This window comes from Centruroides sculpturatus, unplaced genomic scaffold (assembly GCF_000671375.1).
Source record: "Centruroides sculpturatus isolate CEXI.00-Female unplaced genomic scaffold, Cexi_2.0 scaffold1256, whole genome shotgun sequence".
In the NCBI taxonomy this organism is placed as follows: Eukaryota; Metazoa; Arthropoda; class Arachnida; order Scorpiones; family Buthidae; genus Centruroides; species Centruroides sculpturatus.
Window position 1 is genome coordinate 1 of NW_019385376.1, and position 27,183 is coordinate 27,183.

General features: G+C 28.9%; 1 protein-coding gene across 1 annotated transcript in view; it reads left to right on the top strand.

Moving 5' to 3' along the window:
- Positions 1 to 2,117: 2,117 nt before the first annotated feature.
- Positions 2,118 to 27,183, top strand: part of LOC111638304 (N-acetylglucosamine-1-phosphotransferase subunits alpha/beta-like) — a gene marked incomplete at its 5' end in the record, with an annotated part of 40,807 nt that continues 15,741 nt past the window's right edge. Inside the window, 11 exons of the mRNA XM_023383990.1 lie at positions 2,118 to 2,159; positions 2,230 to 2,361; positions 4,935 to 5,105; positions 8,011 to 8,224; positions 8,299 to 8,354; positions 10,894 to 11,008; positions 12,403 to 12,608; positions 16,792 to 16,913; positions 23,215 to 23,339; positions 26,279 to 26,601; positions 26,690 to 26,886. Coding sequence (XP_023239758.1) covers positions 2,118 to 2,159; positions 2,230 to 2,361; positions 4,935 to 5,105; positions 8,011 to 8,224; positions 8,299 to 8,354; positions 10,894 to 11,008; positions 12,403 to 12,608; positions 16,792 to 16,913; positions 23,215 to 23,339; positions 26,279 to 26,601; positions 26,690 to 26,886 — 1,703 coding nt within the window. The remainder of the gene's footprint in view (positions 2,160 to 2,229; positions 2,362 to 4,934; positions 5,106 to 8,010; positions 8,225 to 8,298; positions 8,355 to 10,893; positions 11,009 to 12,402; positions 12,609 to 16,791; positions 16,914 to 23,214; positions 23,340 to 26,278; positions 26,602 to 26,689; positions 26,887 to 27,183) is intronic.

The window sequence follows — 27,183 nt, forward strand, 5'->3', positions numbered from 1 at the left end:
TCCTTAGCACAACAACTAATACAAGCAGATCATCACTTCTCTATATACATTTGTGTTTGCTGACTGTAAGAAATATATAAGCTTCACCATCTTTCTCTGTTTTTGGGTTTAAAGTGTTGGAATTGATACTTACAATTACTAGCTGTGTGGACTTTGTTTTTTTTTACTTGTACGCATATTATATATGGACTTATGGGATTCTCAAATCTTTGTCTTACAAATTTTCTGCATGGGATAAATTCTGTTAAACACTTTGTCAGAATTATTGTATTTACTGCGACCTTCATTTGCGAAAATATTCCTGCAGATAAGTAATCTGTTATATGCTGCAGCAAGCTGCTGCATATTTTGTTCGGGTCTTTTATTGTCATTGTGTTTTTATTTTTATTTATTTATTTNTATTACTCACTTGTGGTCATTCACTAGCTCTCAACTGGTCAACTACTAGAGCCATATGGTCATTCACTGGTGATTTTTAAATTTTAAAAACATTGTCATTAATTTAATAAATATTACAGAAAATTAAAAATTCACTCTTTGAATGAGTAGTGCGAGTTCTTGATAACCAGCAATGACCACTACTTATGTTAAATGTCTGTTTGTTAAGTTATTATATAGAAATATTTTTATCAAGGTGCTTAATCAGTCAACTGGTGCAACTACCCTATTTGTTATGAAGCTTATTTTAAACTTTTTTTGTTTGAATAAAATTAAGACAAAATGTCTGCAGATAAAATGCACGTTGGGCATATCATGCATGCTTTCTAAGTTTTGTAAAGGATATCATGCTACACAAACAGTAAAAAATACTCATACTGTGTACAGGGAAGATGCTTCTAAACTCTGAATGTGTCAAATGTGGTTTTGAAAATTTTATTTGGGAAATTTTGAGCTAAAAGATACAAAATGTATGGGTCCCCAGAAGCGGTTGAAGAGAAATTGCAGGAAGAAATTGTTAAAGATTGACAAGTAACAACTTGTGAATTTGCAACAAATCTTAGTGTGTCATATACACATATTATTGAAACACTTCATCCACTTGAAATGGTTGTAAAACATGTTGATGATTGTGTTCCACAAGCAGGTTTTTTTTTTCACTTATAGTCAATTCAGTTTGTTTTTTCATAATTTTGTCTGATGAAGGTAGGCAGCAGCTGCAAGGTATTATTTTTAGTTTTAAATTGGTTACTCATTTTTATCTTAGAGAACTTTTTTACGGATGAATGAAAAAATTAAAGTTAAAATAAAAATATTTGTTATTAATCGAAAATTTGTTTTAGCGGGTGGTGATTGTTTGGTCGAGTACAGAGGTACCACTATATTTGATTAATGCAATTTTGGTATATGCAGTAATTTTGAGAAATTTATTAATTTCATTAATCAAGGGGTACCTATAATAGGTAACTTGTATGTAGTGGAAACCTGTCTACTATGGAAGAGTTGTTTGGTCCCTTGGGGTTCTGTTATAGACAGGTTTGACTGTACTATAAATAAATTTTAAAAATTCAATAGTTTTTGATAAATAATTTGGAATAAATTTATATTTGTTAAAAAATACTTAAAAGACTCCACAAATTTAAAATTGTATAACAATATATTTGCTTTAATAAAATATAAAGTATTAAATATCATTAAAATTTAAGTTTAAGCTCTTCCAGATTCACATACATCTTCAGGAACACTTCAAAAAATATAAAATGCCATTACTACATTAATGCACTAAGAATGATTAGGTCATCATGAAACAAATGATAGTTTTTTATTGAAGATTTCTACATACAATTGTTTAATTTAACATAGAATTAGAATTTAATAGAATTATCCTTATTATTTTGTTTAAATTGTAGAATATTGTCAGATCGTGATTAACTTTAAAAATTAAATTGAAGACAGTTTGTTGAAAATGGAATCACCATTTATTCAGTTTCAATGTTCTGGAATACTAACTTTTGATAACTAACCTTTCTTTGTAGGCTACTTTGATTGTACTAATTGGATATTGTTTCTTTATTTTTAAGGGAAGTTTTAATTTCAATTGCCAAGTAACCTACATAGAAAGGTTTTCCTTTCAAATTTAATATTTGATGATAAAATTTGAAAAAACCTTTGATTTTTAGGGAAATGAAGACATATCATCTAGTAGATTTGCAGATAATGAGGTATCTTAATTAACTTTTATTATACTACTGCAATTTATAGGTTAATTATAAGGTAAAATATTTTTTTTAGGAGTTGCGTTATTCTCTGAGATCTCTGGAAAAACATGCACCATGGATTCATCATGTTTATATAGTTACAAATGGACAGATTCCCCATTGGTTAAATCTTGATAATCCTAGAATATCTATTATCACACATGAGGTATGTTTTTATAAAAGTAATAATAACACAGGTCAACAAAAAAAAAAATTTTTTTTGGTGCCTAGGATTTTAGAACTGATTTTAGCTATATTTGGGTCGCTGAATCCAAATATGAAATCAATTTTTCTCTATCAGCTCTACTTTTTTAGTATTAGGTCTGTAAAACTTGTACAGAACATTTACGACAGTGGACTAATGGGAAAAGAAAAAGTCTGAAATTTGGCGTACCAATGGTTTGGAGAGAACCCAAAAATCACTTTAATGACTGTTATTTCTGTCTAGTAAATATTAATGGAATCAATCGTAACAACTGTAGCAAGTGGACTTATCCTGATTTAGTCTCTGCAAGACACCCGGTCCCTCACTCACAGGAAGTGCCAGTTCCATCATTTCACCAGCTACCAGAGCTCTGTGAGGACGAGTATCCCTCTGATCCTAATGAAGGTGACTGTGATTAAGAGAGAATGTCATCAATTCCTCAATGTTTCAACCAGGATGAGTTAAATGACCTCACCAGAGATCTCAACATGCCAAAAGAAGCTTCTGAATTATTGGCTTCTGGGTTGAAGGAGAAAAATTTACTGGAGCAAGGAACCAAAATTACTTTTTACCGTACAAGAGAAAAGGATCTGCTACCATTCTTCTCTCAAGAAGACAATTTTGTGTTTTGTCACAAAATTAGAGGATATTTTTCAATATCCTCTAATTTTTCAATGATATATTTCAATGATAATTTCAATGATATTTCAATAATATTTCAATGATAATTTTTCAATGAAAAATATTCAATATCTTGAATATTTTTCAATGATTGGCGCCTATTTATTGACAGCTCAAAACGAAGTTTGAAATGTGTCCTTCTACACAATGGGAACAAATACGGTTCAATACCAATTGCTCACTCAACGAAAATGAAAGAAGAATATAACACCATAGCTCTGGTCTTGGAGAAGATAAAGTATCGTGAACATCAATGGGTAATTTGTGTAGACTTAGAAACCCTGGGTTAGAAACCCCCCACCACAGGATTAAAAAAGAGTGGCTTAAGAGAGAAAACATAGACGTTGGAGAAAAAAATGTCATTAACGACTCCTTAGTTGAACAAGAGAAAATCATCTTTCCTCCACTGCACATCAAGCTAGGCCTAATGAAGCAGTTTGTAAAGACTCTTGATAAGAAGGGATCATGCTTTGCATATATAGGGGAAAAAATGCCTCAGTTAAGTATAGAAAAAATTAAAGCAGGAATATTTGATGGCCCACAAATAAGACAACTCATTAACGATCTTGCCTTTGTAAATTCGATGAATGAAGCTGAGCGAAAAGCCTGGACTTCATTTGTTGCAGTTGTCAGAAATTTTCTAGGCAAACGCAAAGCTGAAAATTATGTTGAACTGGTAAACGAGATGCTTAACAGTTTCAAATTCCTTGGGTGTAATATGAGTATTAAGGTGCACTATTTACACAGTCACTTAGACCGTTTTCCTGAAAATTTAGGAGACACCAGTGAAGAACAAGGTGAAAGATTTCACCAGGATATTAAAACTATGGAGGACCGCTACCAAGGAAGATGGGATATGCATATGATGGCAGAGTTTAAAAAGGGATTGCTCCAAAATACATTCACGAAAGTCACGGAAAAGAAGCTTCCTCAATGTGTAACTGTTTAGTTTTATTGATGACTTTTTCCTCTATCTTTGTATAGAATAATATTTGCATAATATAATAATAAAAATTCCGTGTTTAGTTTTTTCACTTGATCCATGGATTTAACTTAAGATATTGAAACATATATTTTGCTAAAGTGCTATATCTTAAAAATTAGAGCTCCTAGGCAAAAACTAATGCCATATTTGAATTCTGGACATCAAATTCATATGAAATCAGCTCAAAATACCTGGGCACCAAAACCACTGTTGACCTGTGTAATAAATATAAAGCAAGTTGTTATATTAGTTACTAACAAAAAAAGATAATAGATAATAAAAGTTATATATATATATATAACTTGTAATTTTAAATTTGAAAAAGTTTGAATGTAGAGATGTTCTCTCTCTTGAATGTATTCATTCTAATGCACTTGATAATTTTCACAGCTGATGATGATCTTATAAAAGAACAAAAACATTTCTGAATAAAAATTTAAGTTTACTGAATTAAGCATTTTCTTCTGATGTAATTTTTATTTTAATTATGATTTTTTTGTCAATTAATTAATTTAAAGAGTTTAAATTAATACTCTTATCAGTAACTTTTAATTACATTGCTTTGTAATTATTATCATGCATTTTAAATAATAGGTTATATTATTTCTTTTTTAGAATTCATTTAGAAAGGATTGATAATCCTTTATTGAATTTCTAAACAAAAATCTTTTTAATTGACTTAATTCTTAATGTAATGTTAAACATTTCTAGTCATCAAAATTGAGATGGAAATAAATAAGTTCACATGTATTATGATTTTTACTAATGAATAAGTTGGAATCAAATTTGAAATATTTTTAGATATTTCAATCAACTTTTTATCCAAAATATGTAGATGAATGTATTTTAAATATTTTATTAATTATAGGAAATTTTTCCAAATAAAAGTCATCTCCCAACTTTTAGTTCTCCTGCGATCGAGACACATCTTCATCGAATACCAGGACTTTCAAAAAAGTTTTTATATTTAAACGATGATGTAATGTTTGGAAAAGATGTTTGGCCTGAAGATTTTTATACTCATACTAAAGGACAAAAGGTATGTTAAAATTAAATATTGATTTCTTGAAGAAAATGCAATTTTTTAAATATAAATATGATCATAGAGTATGGTAGAGCTCTTTAGTAGAGCTCAGCCACACATGTAATGTTAAAGTGCCAAATTTGACTGTTAATATCTCCAAGACCAATGAACAGATTTGGATGAAATTTAAAATATTTAATGTCCATGATAAAGACTACAGAGCTTTAAATTTTGAATAAATTTGTTGGATCATTTTGGACTTAAACAATTTCAAATTTAGCTAATGGAAAATCTAAGAGGAGTTTGGATATGCTTAATAGCTCTTTTGAGAGCTGACCACCACTTCTGTGGTCCATTTTGAAGGTTTTATTGAAAAGACAGTCTTCTTTATAAAATCGTACTGCCGTTTTATGTTACCAGCATAGAGGTATGAAGGAGTACATGTTGAGAGTTGATATTTGGCACAGAGTATTAGATGCCCAAATCATAAAAAAATCCAGACTTGTAGGTAGTCAGGGGACCGAGAACTGAGTCAAAATAAAATACAAAATGGCGACCCTCTTCTACAAACAGGCAAAACAGCCACTTCACCCCACCGAAGTCAGGTAGGGGAGAGTACCACCCACAGTCATTCTAAGAAGTGAAATCTGACCTCAGGACTGAACACACAGTTTCTTTTATGTTAAATAAAATTTGTAATCTAATTTTGTAAATTTGGGAGTGCTTCAAATATGACGTTAAAATGGTTTTATGTTGTTACAAGTGCGTTTTTTTTAACATTATCTAGTATAGTAAAATCGTGAGACTGATAAAAATTTGATGTTATATTAGGGTTGTCATTACATCCAATGACATTATAATCGGGTTAAACTGTATAGTGTTTGTGCAAAATAAAAAAATAATTTCAGACAATACAATAGCCACAATTATTTTTTCAAAAACAGGAAATTTTCGTTACACATTGACAAAAATTCAACCTGGGCCAACATGCAATGGAGAGAAATTTTGAAATTGGATAGGTTAATTTCATCGAAAATGCATTGTGGCCGGCGAAGTTTGAATGATTGCTCCCGAAAGCAGCAATACCAAAGAAGATTGGAGAATGAGAATGAGACCTGCCTTGAGCATCGAAGTGATTCTGCTTAGTAGTGAGTCTCCGAGACATAGTCTTGTCCCAAATATGGTTTTGCCGTTTTACTTGTTTAAAAATATTAAAAATATTGAGTACAGGTATCCCTTGTACAACACAGTACTTCTACAACATGGTTTTGCATTAACAGGGTTTTAAAATTAGGGCTGCCTCCATATAACATGACTTTTGGTTTCGCTCTAACATGATTTTGGAAATCCGTGCAAATTTCACAATTTTTAAGTGTGAACTTCATTATTTGATATTTTTTTTTATTTAGGTAAGCACGCATGTTGTCTTAAATTTGCCCACAGATTTTAGAATATATAAATTATTTTGTACTTTTCATTAGGTTTAATGAAAACTGATAATAGAATTTTTTTCCTTGTCCTTGCTTTCCTATCAACCAGGTGTCATTGTCATTGCTTTCAAACTTTAGCCCTTAAGACTGTGTCACTGTGTTTTGTTTTTATAGATTTATCTTTGTATTTAGTAAAGTTTTATTTAAACAATTTAGGTAAGTTTTTTAAACTTTTTTTAACCTAGATAAGTAATAATTTTTAAAAATGACAAATGAAATAAGCAGTATCTTAGTACTTGAACTGTTCCCAACTTGAACAATTTGGTATTCGAGCACAAATTCTGGATAAACATTGCTTGATGCTCGACTGAACAAATGCAACCCACTAGAACAAATTATTTCTTTTACTTATTTACCTTTATTTTATCTTTTACAGCAATCCTTTTAATCAAATTCTACCCAGTCAATTATCCAATGTTTTTTAATATCAATTCGTAATCAATAATCAGCTATGTAAGTAAAAAATTAAAAACAAAATTATCTGTATTATTATCTGTGATGTATATTTATCTATCATTTCTTTCTTTTGTAAAGAATAAAGACCAAAGAGGGGTCATTAAGATCTGCAATGCATTTCCTTCATCAATAAAGCCTATATCAATAACATTATCAAAAGTGCTCAGCAACTAAATAAAGATAAACAAAACACCTTTTTTGCCAAGAAATAAACATAATTTTTAAACAACAAACGTTTTCAGCCTAATTAATAGGCCATCTTCAGGTTGAAAACTAAAACGGAACGTAAATGTTCCATGAATAGAACATAAAAATTTAAATCAAAAATTTTACAAGAGAAAAAATAATGGAAGAATATTTAAAAATTAAAATAAAACAATAAAACAAAAATAACATAAATCTTCAATGTATTAATTCTGGTCAGAGTTTGTAGTNCTATTCATGGAACATTTACGTTCCGTTTTAGTTTTCAACCTGAAGATGGCCTATTAATTAGGCTGAAAACGTTTGTTGTTTAAAAATTATATTTCTCGGCAAAAAAGGTGTTTTGTTTATCTTTATATCAATAACTGTTCCAAATGGAAATGTCATGTATATGACAAAAGATTTCCACCCTTTGATTAACAGTATAACCCAGATACATCAAATATAATATATAAAAATACAAGTGTAAATAGAAAATAAAGAAAACATAGGAAAAAATAATATAGACAATTGTAATAAACTTCTATCCCTTTCTGATATTAACAACTTAGTTTTTTTAAATTCTGGCTAATAAATACTAATTAGCTAATGAACAACTTGTTATCATTGTATATTTGTATTATTATTATAATTTTTTTTATTTCATATTATCTTTATAAGTATATGTTTGAAGAAGCCAAAATGCATTAATTTTTAAAAATTGTGTGTATTTTGCAAAGTAATTTTCTTACATTTTATATTTATAATAAAGTAACCTTTTTTAAATTTAGATTTATTTGTCTTGGCCTGTTCCTGATTGTGCAGAAGGTTGTCCACCTGCTTGGATTCGTGATGGTTACTGTGATAAACCTTGTAATAATTCTGAATGTCAGTGGGATGGAGGCGATTGTACAGGTGATAAAGTACAGATTGCATATCCTCATCATTTTGGACATGATAATTCATTTAGATATGGCACTGGATTTTTAGATGATAGTGATAAAGGTAGTAATATAATTTTTAAATGAAAAAATAGCTTTCATAGGATTTCATATAATTTATATAATCGTGAATTTCAGCTCTCTGTAATCAGAATTGTGTTAATGCTTGGTTGGCAGACAGATATTGTGATCAGGTATAAAAAATATTATTATTTTTATAATTTGTAAAATTTATTATCTCAGAAAATAAAATATAGGAAATCCTTGTTAATTCAAACTCAGTTAGTTTGAAATTCTGTTAGTTTGTAACTGTACTTTTGTCCTGGTCAGGGATATAGAGATTAACATATTAAGGAATTTGATTAGTTTGAAATATGACTATTTTGAAATTCAAAGTAAAATTTTTTATGAACTGTGATATGCATATGTTAACTCTTTCTATTAGTTCGAAGTGCCTCCATACTCTAAGAGAACAATAGACCAAGAACAATTCTAATCTGATCAATATAGCTTTGCTTTTACAGTAACATGTTTTTGGGTCTCATCTTACACATGGACTACTCTTTTTTACACTTATCTCATAAAATACAGCTGGTTTTTGGGATTGCAAAATTGGCTGCAAGAATCAAATTGAGATATTTGTAGGGCTCTAGGCTACTATGTTTAGACAACTAACTACTTTTTGGGCCACTTTAAAAATAATTTTGGCTACATTTCAAGGAATTCTGCTTTATTTTTATAAAACCTATCTGGCAGCCTGTAAGGTTCTCACCTGAACTACCAGTGGCTGAGTGGATAAAACCACTGAACACTGGTAGTTGGTTGTGGATTCACACCTCACAAACAGGCTGACCACTTAATGTTTTCTGGATTTTATTCACATCTGTAATGCCTAAATAGGGGACAGTTTTCCATAAAAGACTTCCCAGAAGGCATTTTTTTTCAGCAGATCATCCATGTGGAATGTTGCCACAATTGAATAAAACTAAACTAAACTCAACTGATCTGACATGCTGTTTACCTGCTATTTATTTATATTACTATTATTAATTAATGAAAATAGTGTTCTGTATATGTAGTTGTATTCTGTTTGCTTAATAAATTACATCAGTTACATGGAATTTGGCATATTGTACAGAAATGTGTAAATCTTCGGTAATTCAAAACTTCAAAACTCGATAATTTGAAGTTGTGATTATTTCATCTCTTGAATTTCAAACTAATGAGGATTTCCTGTATTTTATGTGTGATTTATATATAACTGTAAGTTATGTAGTTCACACACATATATAAACATTATTTAATTTATTATATATATTTACACATACATAATATAATAATTTGAGAGCTGGATTATAAAGATGAGATATATTTTATAGCTATTTAACTCCTTTAAATTTATATATCATACAAACAAATATTCTATTATTTTTTAATATTTCAACAAGACAACACATTCTATTAAAATATGCATGTTTTAGATGCTCTTTGAAACTTTAGAGCTATCATATTATTGAAGTTACAATTTAAATTTTGGATACTGATCACATTTAATAATTTTAACTTAATAGTCACAGATTATACTTTTAAGAAGTGTACTTGTAGTCAGACAGATATAAAAATAATTAAAATGAATACAACTGCTTGTAAAATTTTACCTTTAAATTCTTGGAAAATGTGAATAAAACTTGAATTTAGTATATTATTAAGTCAAAGCATTTTTCTGTATGGTGTTTTCATCTTTCTAAGCCCTCCTGATAGAAATCAGTGCTCTTTGATTCTAGCCACTTTGCTACAAAACATTTTACTTCATTTATCAACTGCCAGTAAAACTGCTGTAGTTGCACCAGTGGTAAGTCATCATTCATTCACTGTCATGTTTAGGATGTTCAGATAGCAATCACTATTCAGGATGCTGTTAATGAATACAAGATCAAGAAGCTACTCACCCCAAATCTCACACCAGACATTTAGCACTTTAAGTACACTTGATGTTGCATATGTTGCATGCAACATGCAGCATACTTAGTCCAGTGGTGCACATTGTGATGATTATACACTCCATTCCAACAAAAAGTGCCTCATGTCATAATGTTCTGAAAGAGTTGTAGTTTGTCATGCTAAATATAATGTCATGTTGCACCACTCAAGTCACTGTGTGGCATCTCTGCATGTGATGCTAGATAGATCTCTTTTGTCCCTGCATAGATATTCAAGGGGATATTCTGTATATATATATAGAAATAGAATCATAAATTTTTAATGAAGAACATAGTTGTTCAGTTCTGGATATTCAGTTTTCAGTTTGAAAAATGTAATGATGAATTATTATGCTTTAGGAAAATTTATGTTTTAATAAATTATAAAACTTCTAGATTAATCTGCATCAGATTAATATTCAATCATCAATCTGTGTTAGAAATATACTAGAAATCCAAAATTATCTCTGTAAGTTATCTCTGAATATTTTGTAATTGTCTATCCTTTAACTATTCAGAATAGATTATTTCATTCTTTTGACATTGTTTTCATTATTTACTTGCATTTGAAGAATATCCCTTTGCTATTAGTAAATACATAATTATTACAATTATTATACTTATTAAATTATTAAAAAACTTGAAATTTTTTCTATGTTTATTTCTTATTTGTGTTTTTAACTTTTAAACATAAATGTAACTTTAAATTTATATATTATTTGTTAAATCAAGTATTTATTTATAATTTTTGTAGGCATGTAATGTATATACTTGTGCATTTGATGCGGGTGATTGTGGAACTTCTAACTTTCATCATTTATTTGGTATAATGTTAATGAATGAAAAAACTCACTACGTTATTCCTAAAGGTAGATATATTATATTTTAATAGTTGTCTTTAATATTTAATTCTTAGACTGCTTATTAATTTTTCTAATATTCTACAGTATTTTTGATGATCTATTACTATGACCATTATTTCAACTATCATTTTTTCTTAGTATTAAATATCTTGCATTACATTTAACTTTGTTTCCCTAACTATACAGTATCTGAAATATGTTTAACTGTATAGAGATAGTATTAATTAACTTGTTTAATTAGATTTTATGTCACAATTTTTTAAGTAGTTTTGAATTATTGAAATCATAAATCTGACTTCAATTGAAATAAAGTATCTGAATGCCAAAGAAATAATAGCATTTTATAGTGGATTATAAATATAATTCACTATAAAATGCTATTATATTCACTATAAAATATAATAAATATAAATTTAAGTGAGTGATTTACACATGCTATATGGAAAAATAGATGGAAAAATAGAAAATTAAACATTATAATTTGTTAAATGTTTGTCTATGAGGACTAAACTTATTAATAGGATGTATTGCACTGGTGTTTTGGTTTTTTGCAACCAAGGAAAAAACTTATTCAGAGGAACAAACAATCTTTATTTTCATTTATTGTTTGCTGCTGTAAGCATAGCTCTGTATTGTAGTATCATGATAAAGATATTTTGGAGTATTATTTCTTTATATATTGTGGAAATTAACAATGAAGAAATTGTTTTGTAATATTGTGATAGGAATTCTTCTGTGTATTTATTTACATAACAAAGTAATTAAAGATATTGTAATTTGTCATGCTTTTGTAAACCTGCTGAGGAGGGACCAGAAGGTTTGAAACACAAAGAAAGAGTGTACAAATATAATACAAGGTGAAAATAAAGATTGTTTGCTCTGAATAAGTTTTTTCCTCGGTTGCAAAAACTAAAACACCAGTGCAATACATCCTATTAATAAGCTTAGTCCTCATAGACAACCGTTCAACAAATTGTAGAAAAAAAAGGACATAGAGGCATATGAATTAATAAACATTAGAACTCTGAACGTTTAAAAAATTAGGTATGCACTTTTAGTTTGACATTCAACCAATGTAAAACTTGCTTTCTGATTGATTGCTGAACTAAAGGTATGTATCCCATTTTTTAACTACCAAAAATATTTTTTAAAAAATCTTCTTAGAAAATTTTTTGAAAAATTAGAAACATCTGTGTAATGATCTCATTGTTTTACTACTTTTAATAATTAAATAAATAATTAAACCAACAAAAACTATTTATTCATTTGTGATATATTTTTAATGCTATATTTAAGTGAATATTTAGAATAAATGATGAATATATAAGTTGAAATCTTGCCCTTGAAACTTATTTTTTTCATTTATAAATTATTTATAAAGTACTTTAAATATTTTTTAGGTGAAATTTTTGTGTACTTCAACCTTTCCAATCTTTTAAGTGATAACGAAACTATTTCTGAAGGAAATTATGAACATTCTCCAGTTGTTAGAGTTATGGCTATTTCATTGAAATATCAAGTTCTTACTGTAGTTCTTTACCCAAATTACAATACCACCAATTTGACTGTAACAATTAAAGGAGAGAGATTACAAAAAGCATTTCAGGTAATTATATTCTGTGTGATATATTAATTACTGAATATTAAAGAATTAACTACAGTAGACCCTTAATCAGTTTTTGAAAAATCATTGTTAAGTGAATGATTGTAAATTGAACTCTGATTTCCTGTAAGCTTATTGTTACAAATTGAAATTTTTTCAACTATATAACAGGAAAAACTGAAGACTGGAAGAATATTAACTATTTTATTAAAATTATCCTTTTAGGGCTATAACATATTTTTTTGATGCTTATCATAGGAGAAGACTGATTTTCAGATTTTAATTTTTATTTAACATTAAAATGCAATGCTTTACTATTTTTACAATAAAAATTTTATTCAGATTTACAGTCTCTCAATAAATATGCATTTCAGCATGGTTCTAAAAGGATAAACAGAATTCTAAAAGGATTAATAACAGAAGAATGTTGTTTGTATTTAAAATATAAGATGATTTTGTGCTATATGAAAGGACATATTTTCTTTGATCTTATTATATAGAATTGTAGAATTAATTATGTTTTTCAGAAATTGAAATAAAGTATAAATGTATATTCCAAATGTTAGGTGAACATTTCTCTGATATTTTCATATTATGTATGTAATGTCACAGGCATGCACAAGTAAAAATTTTTTTGCTAATTTTATTCTGCATTGTATGATTTAATGATGTACTCTATTCTGTTTTCATTAGAGGCATACTGACACATCCAATGAGAAAATAAATAATTTACAGATAAATCATTGTTTTTTTAATAATGCATCCATTTATTTTTGTGAAAAGTTGAGAAATAGTCAAGTTCAGATTATCTTTTAATATTGAATAGCTCCTGAAATTTTATATAGAATACATCTATTTGTTTGTTTAAAAACTTTAATATTTCAAATAATAATGTAAAGAACACAAAATGTATGTAAAACAATGTGTGATAGTACATTTAAATCCATAAGGGTCTGAGGAGACATGTCTCCAATATTTTTGTACAAGCAAATTTTCTATCCTCCCAATTTATGTTTTTACATTATACTACAAAAATTAGAAGTAGAAATAAAGTATACCTGTTTTGTACAGTACTTTTTTTTTCTTTTATATATATCTATGAAAACCCAACAATGAGAAACTTTTTTAAATCATTGTCATTGCCCCCAATGTATATAAGAATCAATTCTGATGATTTAAATAATGGAAGCAGAGTGTAGATGGGATGAAATGGATGATGATGTGCAGTGTTGCATGTTGTTTGTATCTCAGTGGATTCCAACTCAACTTTGCATATACAAACATAATGAAACCTGATGTATTAGTAAATAACAGTTAAACCCAGCATTGCCCAGGCAAAAAATAAGAACAAACATTAAGATTATTAAATTATTTTATACTACTAACCTTCTATTATATTGTATTATAGCATTTGATTTATATAACTACAAAGATTATTTTACATAAGGGCTTATTGCAGCATCAAGTGATCAATCTAACACATTTTAAAAATTCTTTAAATTGTATATGGTAGAGGAAGAAAGAAGTTTAGAAATGTGTTAGATTGGTCACTCGGAGTGATAAACCTTACTTATGATAATCTTTGTAGTTATAAAAATCAAATATTATAATATAACAAACATTAAAATGAAAACCATATAATGAGTTTGGTTATTTTAGCCTACTGTTGTCATGTTTTACGCAATGCTTGGATGGTACAAAATGGTACAATTTCAGTGATAATGAAACAACAAAAAATCGAATGTTTTCAAACTCCTTCTGAGCTCTGCATCAGGTTCTTACCCATTCCTAGATGGTTATTCGTTTATGAAAAACCATCTAGGAACGGTTATTTAATTTGTTTATGGAATAATAATAACCATCTAGGAATGGTTAAGAACCTGAACATTTTCAAACCTCCAGAAGGGGTTCAAAAATGTTCAGGTTCTTAACTGTTTGAAAATGTTTGTTTTATTTTATTTTTTTGTTTCGTTATCACACCATAATTGGTTTCGAGTGTGTCATTATGGCACAATTTCATTGGACAAGTAGACAAGAATCAAAAATATGATATATTCATTGATGGAATGCTTAAATCATTAAGAATTTAAGCATTCCATCAATGAATATAGAATCAAGATCCAAAGATCTCCAATTGAAGATCAAAAACGTTAGTCAAAAAAACTGTTTCAAATTAACTGTTACAGTAGAGCCTTGAAAACTTGGCACTCGATAACCCGGCACTCTGGATAACTCGGCCACACCCTGGCAGGGCAAAAAAATCCTTAGTTAATTAATTTTCATGATAAAGACAGCTTTATGCCTCATAAAGTATTTTTCTGAGGTCTGTCTTATCAGGTAAATTACTGTACACAGTGTATTCATTAATTTTCATTTTCATGTAGTAAAGGCTCTATGCCTTCATAAAGGACGTACTTTTCCTTTGTTTAAGGGTATTTGGGCAGTTTATTCTCTGTTATATTCTCAAGTAAACAATACATACAAGTACAGTACAGTATTTTCTGAGGAAACATTCATACTTATTTTTTAACCCCATTCCCGATAATCCGGCATTTTCACAAACTCAGCCACCCTTCGGTCCACATTAGGCCGAGTTTTTGAGGCTGTACTGTACTGGAAAATAATTTAAGGCTTATGAGTGAAGTATTTCCAAATATTTAAACTTGGCACCCTCAAAAACCACTTAAACAGACTGGTAACCTTGTATTATGCAATTTTCCTATTTGAATGCCACCATACTAAAGGGACTGAAGAAATTCGACCAAAAGTGGTTGTTGACCAGTGGATTTCCACCTGGAAGAGAGGACTGTCAATGACTACTAATTAATACTTGTCTACTATTAATATTTGAAAATGTGAGGCGCTCAACCGTGGATACGGAGTGGTAAGACCCTTGTACCACTTAATCGGCAACTATTCTCTTGAATACACCTCTGTTTGTCTAAAAGAATGGCTTTTCCTAATTCAAGGAAAATCGAGGGTAGAGGGCTTTAACTAATATGTTAATTTAAAGTGGAATTTGATGATCGTGTAATCATCTTTTCCTTACGTCAGGATTCCCGACATCAGTTAATCAATTATTTTATACGCGGATTAACATACGTTATCCCTAAACTCGTGAATATCTAACATTAATATTAAAGAAGCCATATTTATATAACAAATCAAAAATATTTAATGGATCAAAATATAAAATTATACAAAAGAATGAATCTAAACCTAATCTTAATTCTAATTCTTAAACTATGATTATCTCTAAACCTAATGCGTGAGAGAGAGTTCACAACAATCTATCAGAGTTCATAGTACCTTCTTCTTTAGATTTTTTGTATCTTTGCTATATCTATTTGAGGGTCTTCTTTCTTTCTTGATTATTTCTCTTCTAATATTTTCTAGGAGAGTTCTTTTAAATCTTCTCTTGTATACTTTGAATATGGTCCTCTTTCATGAGACGAGATTGTATGACAACCTTTCTTCGATGGACTGCCTCTATCGTATGGCGAGCTTCTTTTTTAGTATGGCAAACCTCTTTTCGACGGACTGCCTTTATCATATATTGGATTTCTCCGTATGGCAAATACCTTTCTTTGACGGACTGTCTCAAATGGCAGGAAAACATCCCTTTTATTTGCTCTCCAGTAACGTGTGAAAAAACTCGACTCATCATGAGTTGGCCTGGAAAGGAAATCAAGTTCCTTTCAATCAGATGCTTTTCCATTTTTTAGAAACTTCGTTGAAGTTGAAAAATATTAATTTCTCTTGATTTTTCTAATCTTTCCTTCAACTTGTTATTTTGATTAAAATGACCCTCTCCTAAATTTCCATATTCTATCTGTGTTGGATAGGTTGTAATGGCCCTGCATGTGATTGAAGTTGCTAACCTTAACGTCTGAAAGACTTCATATAAGATGTATTGGTGAGCTCTATAATGGTCACTCTATTTCTAGACTTATCACACCATCATCATATACAAGACCAGCTTCAATATATTAATTTATTTTGAATAGTATGCATTTCAGACTTAAAGTCCCTCCTCAGCTTTTTTACAAATTTTCTGCAAAATTGACAATTCAATATCACAAAAAAGGAATTTTGACATTTGGCAAATTCATCAATCATTATTACATTACTTCAAAAATATGCATAATATGTATCAATGTAATAATTCTTTTAATTTATATTATAGTTTACTTTTTGGCTGGAAGTAAATACATATCCTTTAATTATAAAGAAAGAAAAAGAAGAAACATTAAGTACTACAATGAAAACTAAAAGTTTTACTGTAGAAGAATTTTCTCCTGAATTAAGGTACATTATTCAAAATATATAAGTCTAATTTTAGCATAAATATAAATATAAGTAACTAAGTATTAAGTAACTTTTTTAATTATTTATAGTTAATCTTTTATTAAAAATATAATTAATTTTAAGTATATACTTAATCAAAATGATCAAAACTGATAGAAATTTTATAAAGAAAAACATGTAATTTAAAGAAAGAAAAAAATGTTTCTTTAAATTATTTTCTTTGGCAAACATTTTAAATGATGATGTGTTTTACTTAATGAATTATCAATACCATGTTCTGCTACTTAGAAATGTTTATTAAACAAAATAAACGTTTTCAATCAAATACAATAAGTCATCCTCAGATGTAACTGAATTCGAATGCCTTTTCAAAAAATGGAACATTTTAACGAAGGAATGTCTGAACTCTTATGTTTCAATTTAAAACAAAATACTAGAAAAATTAACAATTAAATAAATAAACTACAAAAATAAAATATAATAAACAAACTAAAACAACAATAATATAAATAATAAAATAAAATAAACAAAAATGTATCAAAATATAAGGGCAGGTGCTAAGAAGTTTTGTATTTTAATCTTTCTTTTATACAGAATTTCCATGTAGAAGGTAGTTTATTTATGTTGTTGTTTTAATTTATCATATTTTATCTTTGTAGCTTATTTATTCAATTGTTAATTTGTTTAATGTTCATCTATACCAGTGTTTCTCAACGGGGGCAATATCGCCCCCATGCGGGCGTTTTTCCAGGTGGAGCGGGTGATTAGTAACAATTTATATTTTGGGGGGCGAAAAACAATTTTCTGGGTGATATAGTAAAACATTATATTAAGAATAATTAGATATTTTATTCGTTATATTGTTCAATAATTAAACAAATAACATTATACTGGTCACTAGTCTATTCAATGCAGTACGAATTTGGCGTTAGCCTTGGCCCTCAACATTGGAATTTTGAAGTGAAGGGGGCGATACTACGTAACGGTTTTATTGAAGGGGGCGACGATTTGTTAGAGGTTGAGAAACACTGATATATACTAATATTATAAAGAGGTAATATTTGTAAGTTTGGATGTAGGGGTAATCTCCGAAATTACTCATCCGATTTCAAAAATTTCTTTCACCAATATTTAGAATGGAACTTCAGGGTGGACATAGGCTGTATATTATTCCATTAAACATTCATATAAATTAAAAGATATAATCTAGGTTAAGGCTTTTATGTCCAACAGATGGCGCTACAAGTACGACACCCTAAGTTTGCTTTTCTGTGAGGCATTATGCTTTTTCTGTGAAAATGAACTAAAGCAGATCATCTTCTATCTATTTATGTAAATAAAAATGTAATGTTCGTTTGTTCCTACTGATTCCTTTGAAATTTTCACACAACGCTGCATTTGAATACGCACATGTTTTTATATAATATACATGTTGAAATTCCCCCCCACTGGGGGAGATGGACAGAATTAAGGCTTACCCTAAAGAACTCTGCTTCTATTTATACTATTTTAGATGCGGTTTTTTGCGTTTTTGATTGCGTTTTAATAGTGTATGTCAACAGAATATACACTAAAAAGGGATTTTTCTATATACCCCCTGCGGGAGAGAGGACAGGATTAAGGCTTAACATGAAGAACTTGGCTTCTATTATACTATTTTTGATGTGGATTTTTGCGTTTTTGATTGGGTTTTAATATGTTTTTGTGGTCTTTCAGTCTTTTTAATAGGGTACCTCAAAAGAATGTACACTAAGAAGGGATTTTTCGAAAAATTCTCCCCCACAAAAAAAGTGTTATACATTTATAATAGATACATTTTGAGCCACAACAACATGTGGCAGGGGTCTGCTAGTTTCAAATATAAATGTAAGAGTTCAGGCATTCCTTCATTAAAATGTTCCATTTTTTGAAAAGGTGTTTGAATTTGGTTACATCCAAGGATAGCCTATTGTATTAGGTGGAAAACCTAATACAATAGGCTGTCCCTTTCTCAGCAGCAGAACATGATATGAATAATTCATTAAGTATTCACAAAGCCGAGTTTGATTTTTCGTTTGGTGATGTGTTTTATTTTATTTAATTAGAATTTTTACTGCAAAATCTGATTCCATTAAATCTTATTGTAAGAATTCAACAATTTAAAAAACTGACCATATCTATTGGCATATGTATTAGTCAATAGATAATTATGATATTTTTGAAAAGATTTTCTTTTTTAGAAGAGGTGTAATTTGTTAATAATAATTGTGATTTTTACATCAAGAATTATAAGAATTAAATAAATAATTTAAGAATAAAACTAATATTTATTAATGCTAATTCAAACAGATTTATGTTAAAAGTAAATACAGTAGACCCCCTATAATGTGGAGATACGTTCCTCGTTATACGAATTTCGCGTTGTAGGAATCCTTAAATACATGAGCCAATCGCAGCCCAACACGTGTGAAGTTTACGGACTATGGCTGTTTGAAAGGTTTTCTTCCATAAAATTAATAGATTCTAGACTAATTCGACTTAACATTTCCAAAATACATATAATTTTTTGGGAATAATCCGTATAAACTATGCTATAAACAAAAAATTATAGGATTACTTACCTAGTGTGCACCGTTCGATGTCGCCATTGCTTAAGCTTGTGTTCGTCGCGGAGCAGCGCACCAAACGGCGGCCGCGATTTCTGATGTTATTTTTCTGCGAAAAATTCGTTGAACTTTGGAGACATCATTAATAGAAATAATTTTTATGGCCGTTGAATAAGAAATGTTTCTTTCACAAGAAATGTATAAAATTACAGTACTGTATTAGACTTACGGTACCTAATTTACATACTGTACAGACGATAGTAAACTCAACTTACTCGCCTAAACTCTCCGTAGCGTGGCGCTGGACGGCGGAAAGTATATATATAATTATAATAAAGTTACAATAAATTAAGTTAATATATAATTATATATACAGTACCTAATTTATATATAATTAATATATAATTATATGTACAGTACCTAATTTATATATAATACAGACGATAGTAAACTCAACTTATCCGCCTAAACTCTCCATAGCGTGGCACTGGACGGCGGAAAATAGTTTGGCTGCTCGTCCGTAATGACGAGTTGGCGATGACATTTTATCGCATTTTACATGTCCCTTTTAGCATCTTTCTACGAATACTGTCGTAATTTTTTCGCTTCGTTATAGGAACCCGCATTATAGGGGGTCTATTGTATGTGATTTTTGATAATCAAATATAGAAAATTATTATAGAAAATGAAAAACTGTAATGATACTTTCAATAGTCAATATCAAGTTGAGAATCATTTCAGAAACAAAATTAAACTTTTGCAAATAGTTTTTCAAAGAAAACATTAGGAAATTGACTTATTGATTGAATCAGCTTATTTTAATGTTATGAACCTAATAACTTAATCTAATGAATTAAAATCTTTTATATATTTGACATTTTTTTAATACTTAAATAATTAATTTTTACAGATTTTAATATAAAATTTCAAATGATAGAGAGATTTGGTTTTGAATTTTCTGTGTATATGAAATTAACTAGAATATGAAAAAATTAAATTTACAAGTTACAAAGAATATGAATAGCTCTATATACAGTTTAAACCAGTTATAATGTCATCCATGGTACTGGCAATTTTTTGACATTATAACCAAGTGTCATTATCTGCAGGGTCATAATTTTAGTCCCATAAAAAGTACCAAGTGTGTTTAAGAATCTATTATAAAATCCATTCTAATTTAACATCATATGTATTACCATAAAATTATTTCTTAATGGTAATACAGTATACTGTATCTATTATGGTAATAATAATTTATTATCGTATGTATAAAAGTGCAAACTAAATGTTTAAATCAACTTTATTTACATTATTATGTCTAAGTTTACATTGATGTAATTAAAATTTCAAAAATTACCTTTTATAAGAAATTTCTATTTGTCTTAAGTTTTGATAATGGTGGCACTTTTGGTTTTGAGAATAATGTTAAATCAAAAGGCAACAAAAGGTTAAACTAATGTATGCCAATTAAAAAGACAGAATAACAATACTCATTTAAAAAAAGTCAGTTATTTTAGATTGTGGGTGTATTTCACCTAAAAATTGTTTATCAATGTCATTTTCTAAATCATACACTTTATTCATTATTTTTGATGAAGTTTTCCAAGACACGTAAAACATTTTCAATAATCTTATTGCATTATGCGCTTCCCTGGTTGACGACACTTCATTTTCTCTGTCTGATGTTTTATCTTCATCGTCATCTTCATCATCCTCATTTTTTTCATCTGAAGATTTAATTTGCTCAACAATATCTGCATCTGTATAAAATAACACGAGTGACTATGCAGACTAACTGATTGTTGCATTGTTTAAAGGTGTGGCAGACCTCACCCCACCCATAGTCATTCTAGGACAGTGTTTTTCAACCTTCTTGAATACGCGACCCCTTTACAAGTTAAAAAATTCTGGCGACCCCCCACGGCCGTATTAAAACTATGACTGTGATTTTAAAAACTACGTATTTAATTTTCTTTCTGTTGAGATTTAAATATCGATCAAAAAACTAATTGTACTGTAAAATAAACAGGCACAGCCTTCTCACTGAAATTGTAGTTTTTTATTGTAGAGTAGGACCTACAAACACTTGGCTTTTTCTTTTACCCGCGACCCCCCATGTATGGCTTTGCGACCCACCTGGGGGTCGCGACCCACAGGTTGAAAAACACTATTCTAGGAAATGGCTCTGACTGTAGGGACTGAACACGTAGTATTTTCTTTGTTAAATAAAATTTGTAATCTAATTTTGTAAATTTGAGAGTTCTTTAAATGTGATTTTAAAACAGGGTTTTATGTCGTTACAAGTGGGTTATTTAACATTATCTAGTATAGTAAAATCGTGAGACTGATAAAAATTTGACGTTGTATTAGGGTTATCGTTACATCCAATGATGTTATAATTGGATTAAACTGTATTTTCATTTTGCCAAAGACTCATAATGGCATTAGAAATATTTATTCAAAATTCATTAAATGTTTCAGCTTGTATGCTGTCATCAGAATATCAAACAAATATAAATAATTCAATAAGTGACTCAGAATGAATCTAAAAAAATATTTACACTTATTGAATGGAGACAAGACAGATAGTTTGACCAATATCTATTACAAAAAGTAGCATTTAGGAGATTTTTTTTTTACAAATCAGACATTTCCCACAAAAGGTCTTTACCATGGATTATTTCTTTATAAAATAGGTGTTTTGAGCATAGTTATTTAAATAATATATAATCTGATGAGAGCATACAAGTTGAAAAATGTAATGAATCTTGAATAAATATTTCTAATGTATCAAAAGTCTTTTTGTGAGATGCAAATATGGGAAGCCATTCATTTGGATATTCTTCACAATATGTTAATTGAAACTGTTCATTGTCCATCTAGAAGAATTTCATATTCTACTTTTACTTTCAGTAATTTGCTGGTAAATTTGTAGCATTTTAAAATATTAATTATTTAGAAGTACAAAAATTTATAATTCAAGAGAACAGAAAAGTGTAAAATTTAAGTACCTCTCATGGTCACACCAATGATGCCAGCTAAAACACGCACACCAACAAAAATAATAATGGAATAGCACAAGACATAGCCAAATATTGCAGCGCCACAGCACTAGCGAAAATTTAAATTTGCCGACTAGAATGCTTTTGGCTAACCTGTGTTTCAGTTGATCGTTATTCAGATAATTGATGCTCTACTATATTATATTTGTGACATCAACAAAAATTAGCTGATAACTATAAAAATTTTATTATCTCATTAGATTTTATTACTCAAAAAAGAAAAACATTCAGAAAAAGGGTATTTCAGGTATTTAAACTTCACTTTTTGAAATATTTTTATTTACTTGAAATACAGTACCCTACAGTAAGTTAATAATATAATTGAAAAATCTTTCTATGAGATTTACTTTCTTATCTGTAATTCGTTAATTCTACAGTAGCTAAGCCCAAAACTATAAACTAATTAAATGATACATCAGATTTGTGAAGTTGTAATTTTGCTAATTAAAGATGATGTCTTAACCACCTATCTTTTGTCCAAATTATTTTATATCTGTTTATTTAATTAGCTAAGTTATGACTCAATGAATCCAGCATTATAATTTGAGTGATTCATTAAATTATTTATTTTGTAAAGTTCAATATTTATATGATTTTTAATTATTAAAATCTATTAAAATATATGATTTATTTCTTCTTTTTTTTTTTTTCTAGACAACCAAAAATTCTCCATATATCAGAAATTGTGCCTGACTTAAATATTGACAATGTGAATACATCTGATTTACCTTCAGATATTTCTGAAAATATTAAAGCTCTTGAGAAATCATTATCAGAAGGTAATTTTAAATATTAGTGAAAATTTAATTGTAATGTTAAATGAATATATCTGATTAAACAATAGAATTGCCTGTTGTAATCACTTTGGGACATGCCTATACTGATAACATTAAGACAGATGATGGCCAGAGGCTACTGTTCTGGAGATCTGGGATCAAATCCAGTTGGATTGAAACATTCCAGGAATTTTTTGGGATGTGGTCTGTCCAGTTATGTTACCTCCTAGTGATTCCATTGTGGGTCTGGCTGGACCATAAGAGGCTTGCCTTCTTAGTGCCCACAGAGTTAAAATATATGTATGTATGGTATGTATGTATTAAGCAGAATAAGTAAATAAGATTATAATTAGTGGAAATTATTCAAGTTTTATTGACTCTCACATTAATAGAACATATTAAAACAATTAAAAAAATATATAATTTGAAGATTTATTTAATTTAATTATTACTATCAATTAAAAGTAATTCATCCAGCATGTAATTGAAGTAACAAATTTCAGCAATTTAAGCCATTAAACTGCAAATATGATTAAAACTATTAACATTTTACAATTAAAGTATTAAGACTGTTAACAATAGTTGATAATGATTACTTGTTATCAGCCACATGCTGAAGTTGACAGTATAAAAAATTGCCTAAAGATGTCTATTTGTCTAAAGATAACTAGCTATAACCAAAATTTGATTATGAGTAGTGTTTTTTTAATTTCAATATTTTGAAACATCTAATTTTTATAACATTAGCCAATTGGTAACAAAATCTGTAATTGCAATAGGCAGCTTCTATTCTAATTAAAATATAGTTTAAAGGGAATTTATTGTTCAAAAAGTGATTACAGAAATATTTAATTGTTTAAATTATATTTGAATAAATTCTTACTTCAAATAATATGTATACCTACATATAGTCTGTTTCTTTCAGATCCATGAGAAACACACTTTTATAGTCTTGAACTGTTACAGATGAGATGAGTCCCCAACTAAACTTGCTCATCTCAAAAGAATTTTCTTACTGGGATGACTGAGAAGAGTGACTGATTCAGTTTGTCTCCTTCTCTGATTAGGATCTTGCTCATCCTTCTACCTTCTTGTTTCTTCCCTTTTTATTCAGACTCCTTGACTACCAACAAACCAATCTGAGCCCTGGACTGATGATGATAGATTAAAGGTTATCATCCTGGAGTCAAAGGTGCTGGCCATCACTGCCAATCTCCACTTTATAGCAGGAGAAATTTACAAGGGCCATAAAACCAGGTCCACTAAAATATTGGTCTGCCCCATCTTTCTCTAATCCTAATGATTGATAAAGTTAGGCCCTGCTAACTATATCAAACAAATTTGGTGGTTACACCTAAATAGAATTCCCAATCTTGATATTTTTCTTTAAAATACTTTTATATTTAATTAGAGAGAATTTTTGTTCATTGTAAATTTCGTATTGTTACTTTAAAATTCAATTAATGAAGATAAACATCCCATTTTACAAAATATTTTTTGTCTAATTCCATAAAATTAACAATTATCAGGTTTTGAAGATAAAATTTAGACATTTTGAAAAAATACTTTATTGACAATTAACTCAACAATGATTACATATCAGTTTTGTAGCTAATTACCATCAGTATCAATCACATCTTGCCACCTTTGCCACAAACTTGTAATCTCATGAGTATAGAATGACTGGGTTTTTCTTTGAAGAAAGTCTTGAGCATTGTTCTTAAATGGATGTTGTCATTTAACTAACCATATATTGACAGCAGGGCACAATAGATTGTAACCATGTATTGACAACAGGGCAAAATAGATTTAGTCAGTTTGTGTCAAGCCTGGATCTAAGGTGAATGAAACAGATCTTCCCAGTCTTGACTGGCCAACTTCTCTAAAGTTATCTTTATTCTGTATGCTAGTGTATTTTTGTGTTGGTATTAGACTTTATTTTTGGAGTATATGGGAACACTCAAGTTGTGCTAATTTGCTGGTGGTCAACCATGGATTATCATCTATCAGTTGCAGGAGAATGGTGAATCACTGCTTGGATAGGGTTTATTTTGAGGCGAGAAATCTCAATTCTTGAACTTCTTCAACCAATTGTAGCAGCTCTGCCTGTTGACTGTGTCCATGCCAAATGCCTTGCAGATGAGATTGTGAGCCTTTGTTGCATTGTGGCCACTTTTGAAGTGGTAGAGCAACAGCATTCAAATGTATTTCTTTGAAAGTTTCATATTGTTAAACATTGCCAATGTGTGTATTTCCAACAAAATTTGTGATGAAATGGCCTTTGGTTACTGTAATTATAGTAGAGCATCAATTATCCGACGACCCCCGATTAACCGTCACATCGGTTAACTGACCGTTCTAGTCGGCAAATTTCAAATGTCCGCTAGTGATGTGGCATTACAATATTTGGCTATGTCTTGGCTACTTTAATATTATTTTTGTTAAATTTTTGCGTGTTTTAGCTGGCAACATCGGCTCGACCATTGAAGGGAGGCCAGTATTTAAACGAGGCTTAATTATCTAATTTTGAGTGGTTGTTTGTTTTGTGAGCAATAAAATAATTTTAAAATAATTTTTAACAATAGTGACAATTATTATTTAAAAAAAAAAATTTTGTTAGGCTTAACATCGATGAAAATTCAACGTGAAGTTGGTTAATAGCAATATACTAATATACTAATTACATGGGATATACTAATATACTAGACTAATAATGTATTTTTTTCAGTTTTCCGATTTTTTCTGTTATCTGACCAACCTGAGTCCCCCAATTGAGTCGGATAATCGGTGCTCTACTGTATATAACTATATCAAACATCCTAGAACCTTTTTTTTTTCTTCATTCATTTCTAGAAAAAAATTAAAATGTTTAAATTTTACCTTTACAGCTTGATTTATAATATATTGTATTTAATTTTTAAAAAATGTTTTTTTTTTCTTAGGTCTAATTACAGAAAAAGGCTTTCAAAGGAAGAAACAATTACTTTTAATGAAATTCTTTGAAAAGAATAGAATAAATCAAACAAATTCAGTTGGATTACAAAAAGAATCTCAGAAATTTAAACAAAAATCCACTCAAGTTAGAAAAGAAAAGGAAAAATTAATATCATTTTTTAACAATAAACATAAAGAAAAAATTTATCAAAAATTAAATAGTACTAAAACTTTAAGACAGTTAAAAGGTTTAGTACAACCTGAATCGGTAATTTTCCATAATGGAAAATTTCCATGGGAGAAACAAAATACATTTAGTAAATTACAAAAGGTAATTGTTATATTTTTCTTAGGTGTTTATATTAAAGTACAATGCTTATTTTACAGCATAAATAATAATAATTTATTTTATTTCTTAGTTGTTAGATCAGAAACGTTCTTCAGATAGTTATAATGTTGAATCCATTAAAAGAAGGAAATTACTAGACACATTTGGAGATTCGTTACGTCATGTGAATAAATTATATAATGAAGCATTCGGATTTGAAACTCGAAAAGTGCCTGCTCATATTGCTCATTTTATTGATGTTGATGTGATGAAAAGAGTGCAAGAAAAGTTAGTATATGAAGAATAGTAATTAAACAAATTTTATTTTTTAATTTATCCTTATAATTAGGAATATTTTCATTTCTAAATAATACACATGCAAATTATTTTAAATTTTGCATTTTTATTGCTATTGAAAGAAATTTTTCTATATTTTCTAAAAAGTCTAATTTAGTCTTATAAAATGTTTTTATATAGTTAAATTTTGATAAATCTAGGATATTATTATTACTATTATCAAATAGATTTAGAGAAATATAAATTTAATAATAAGAATTTAATTAATTTAGCCATTAATGAGGAAGA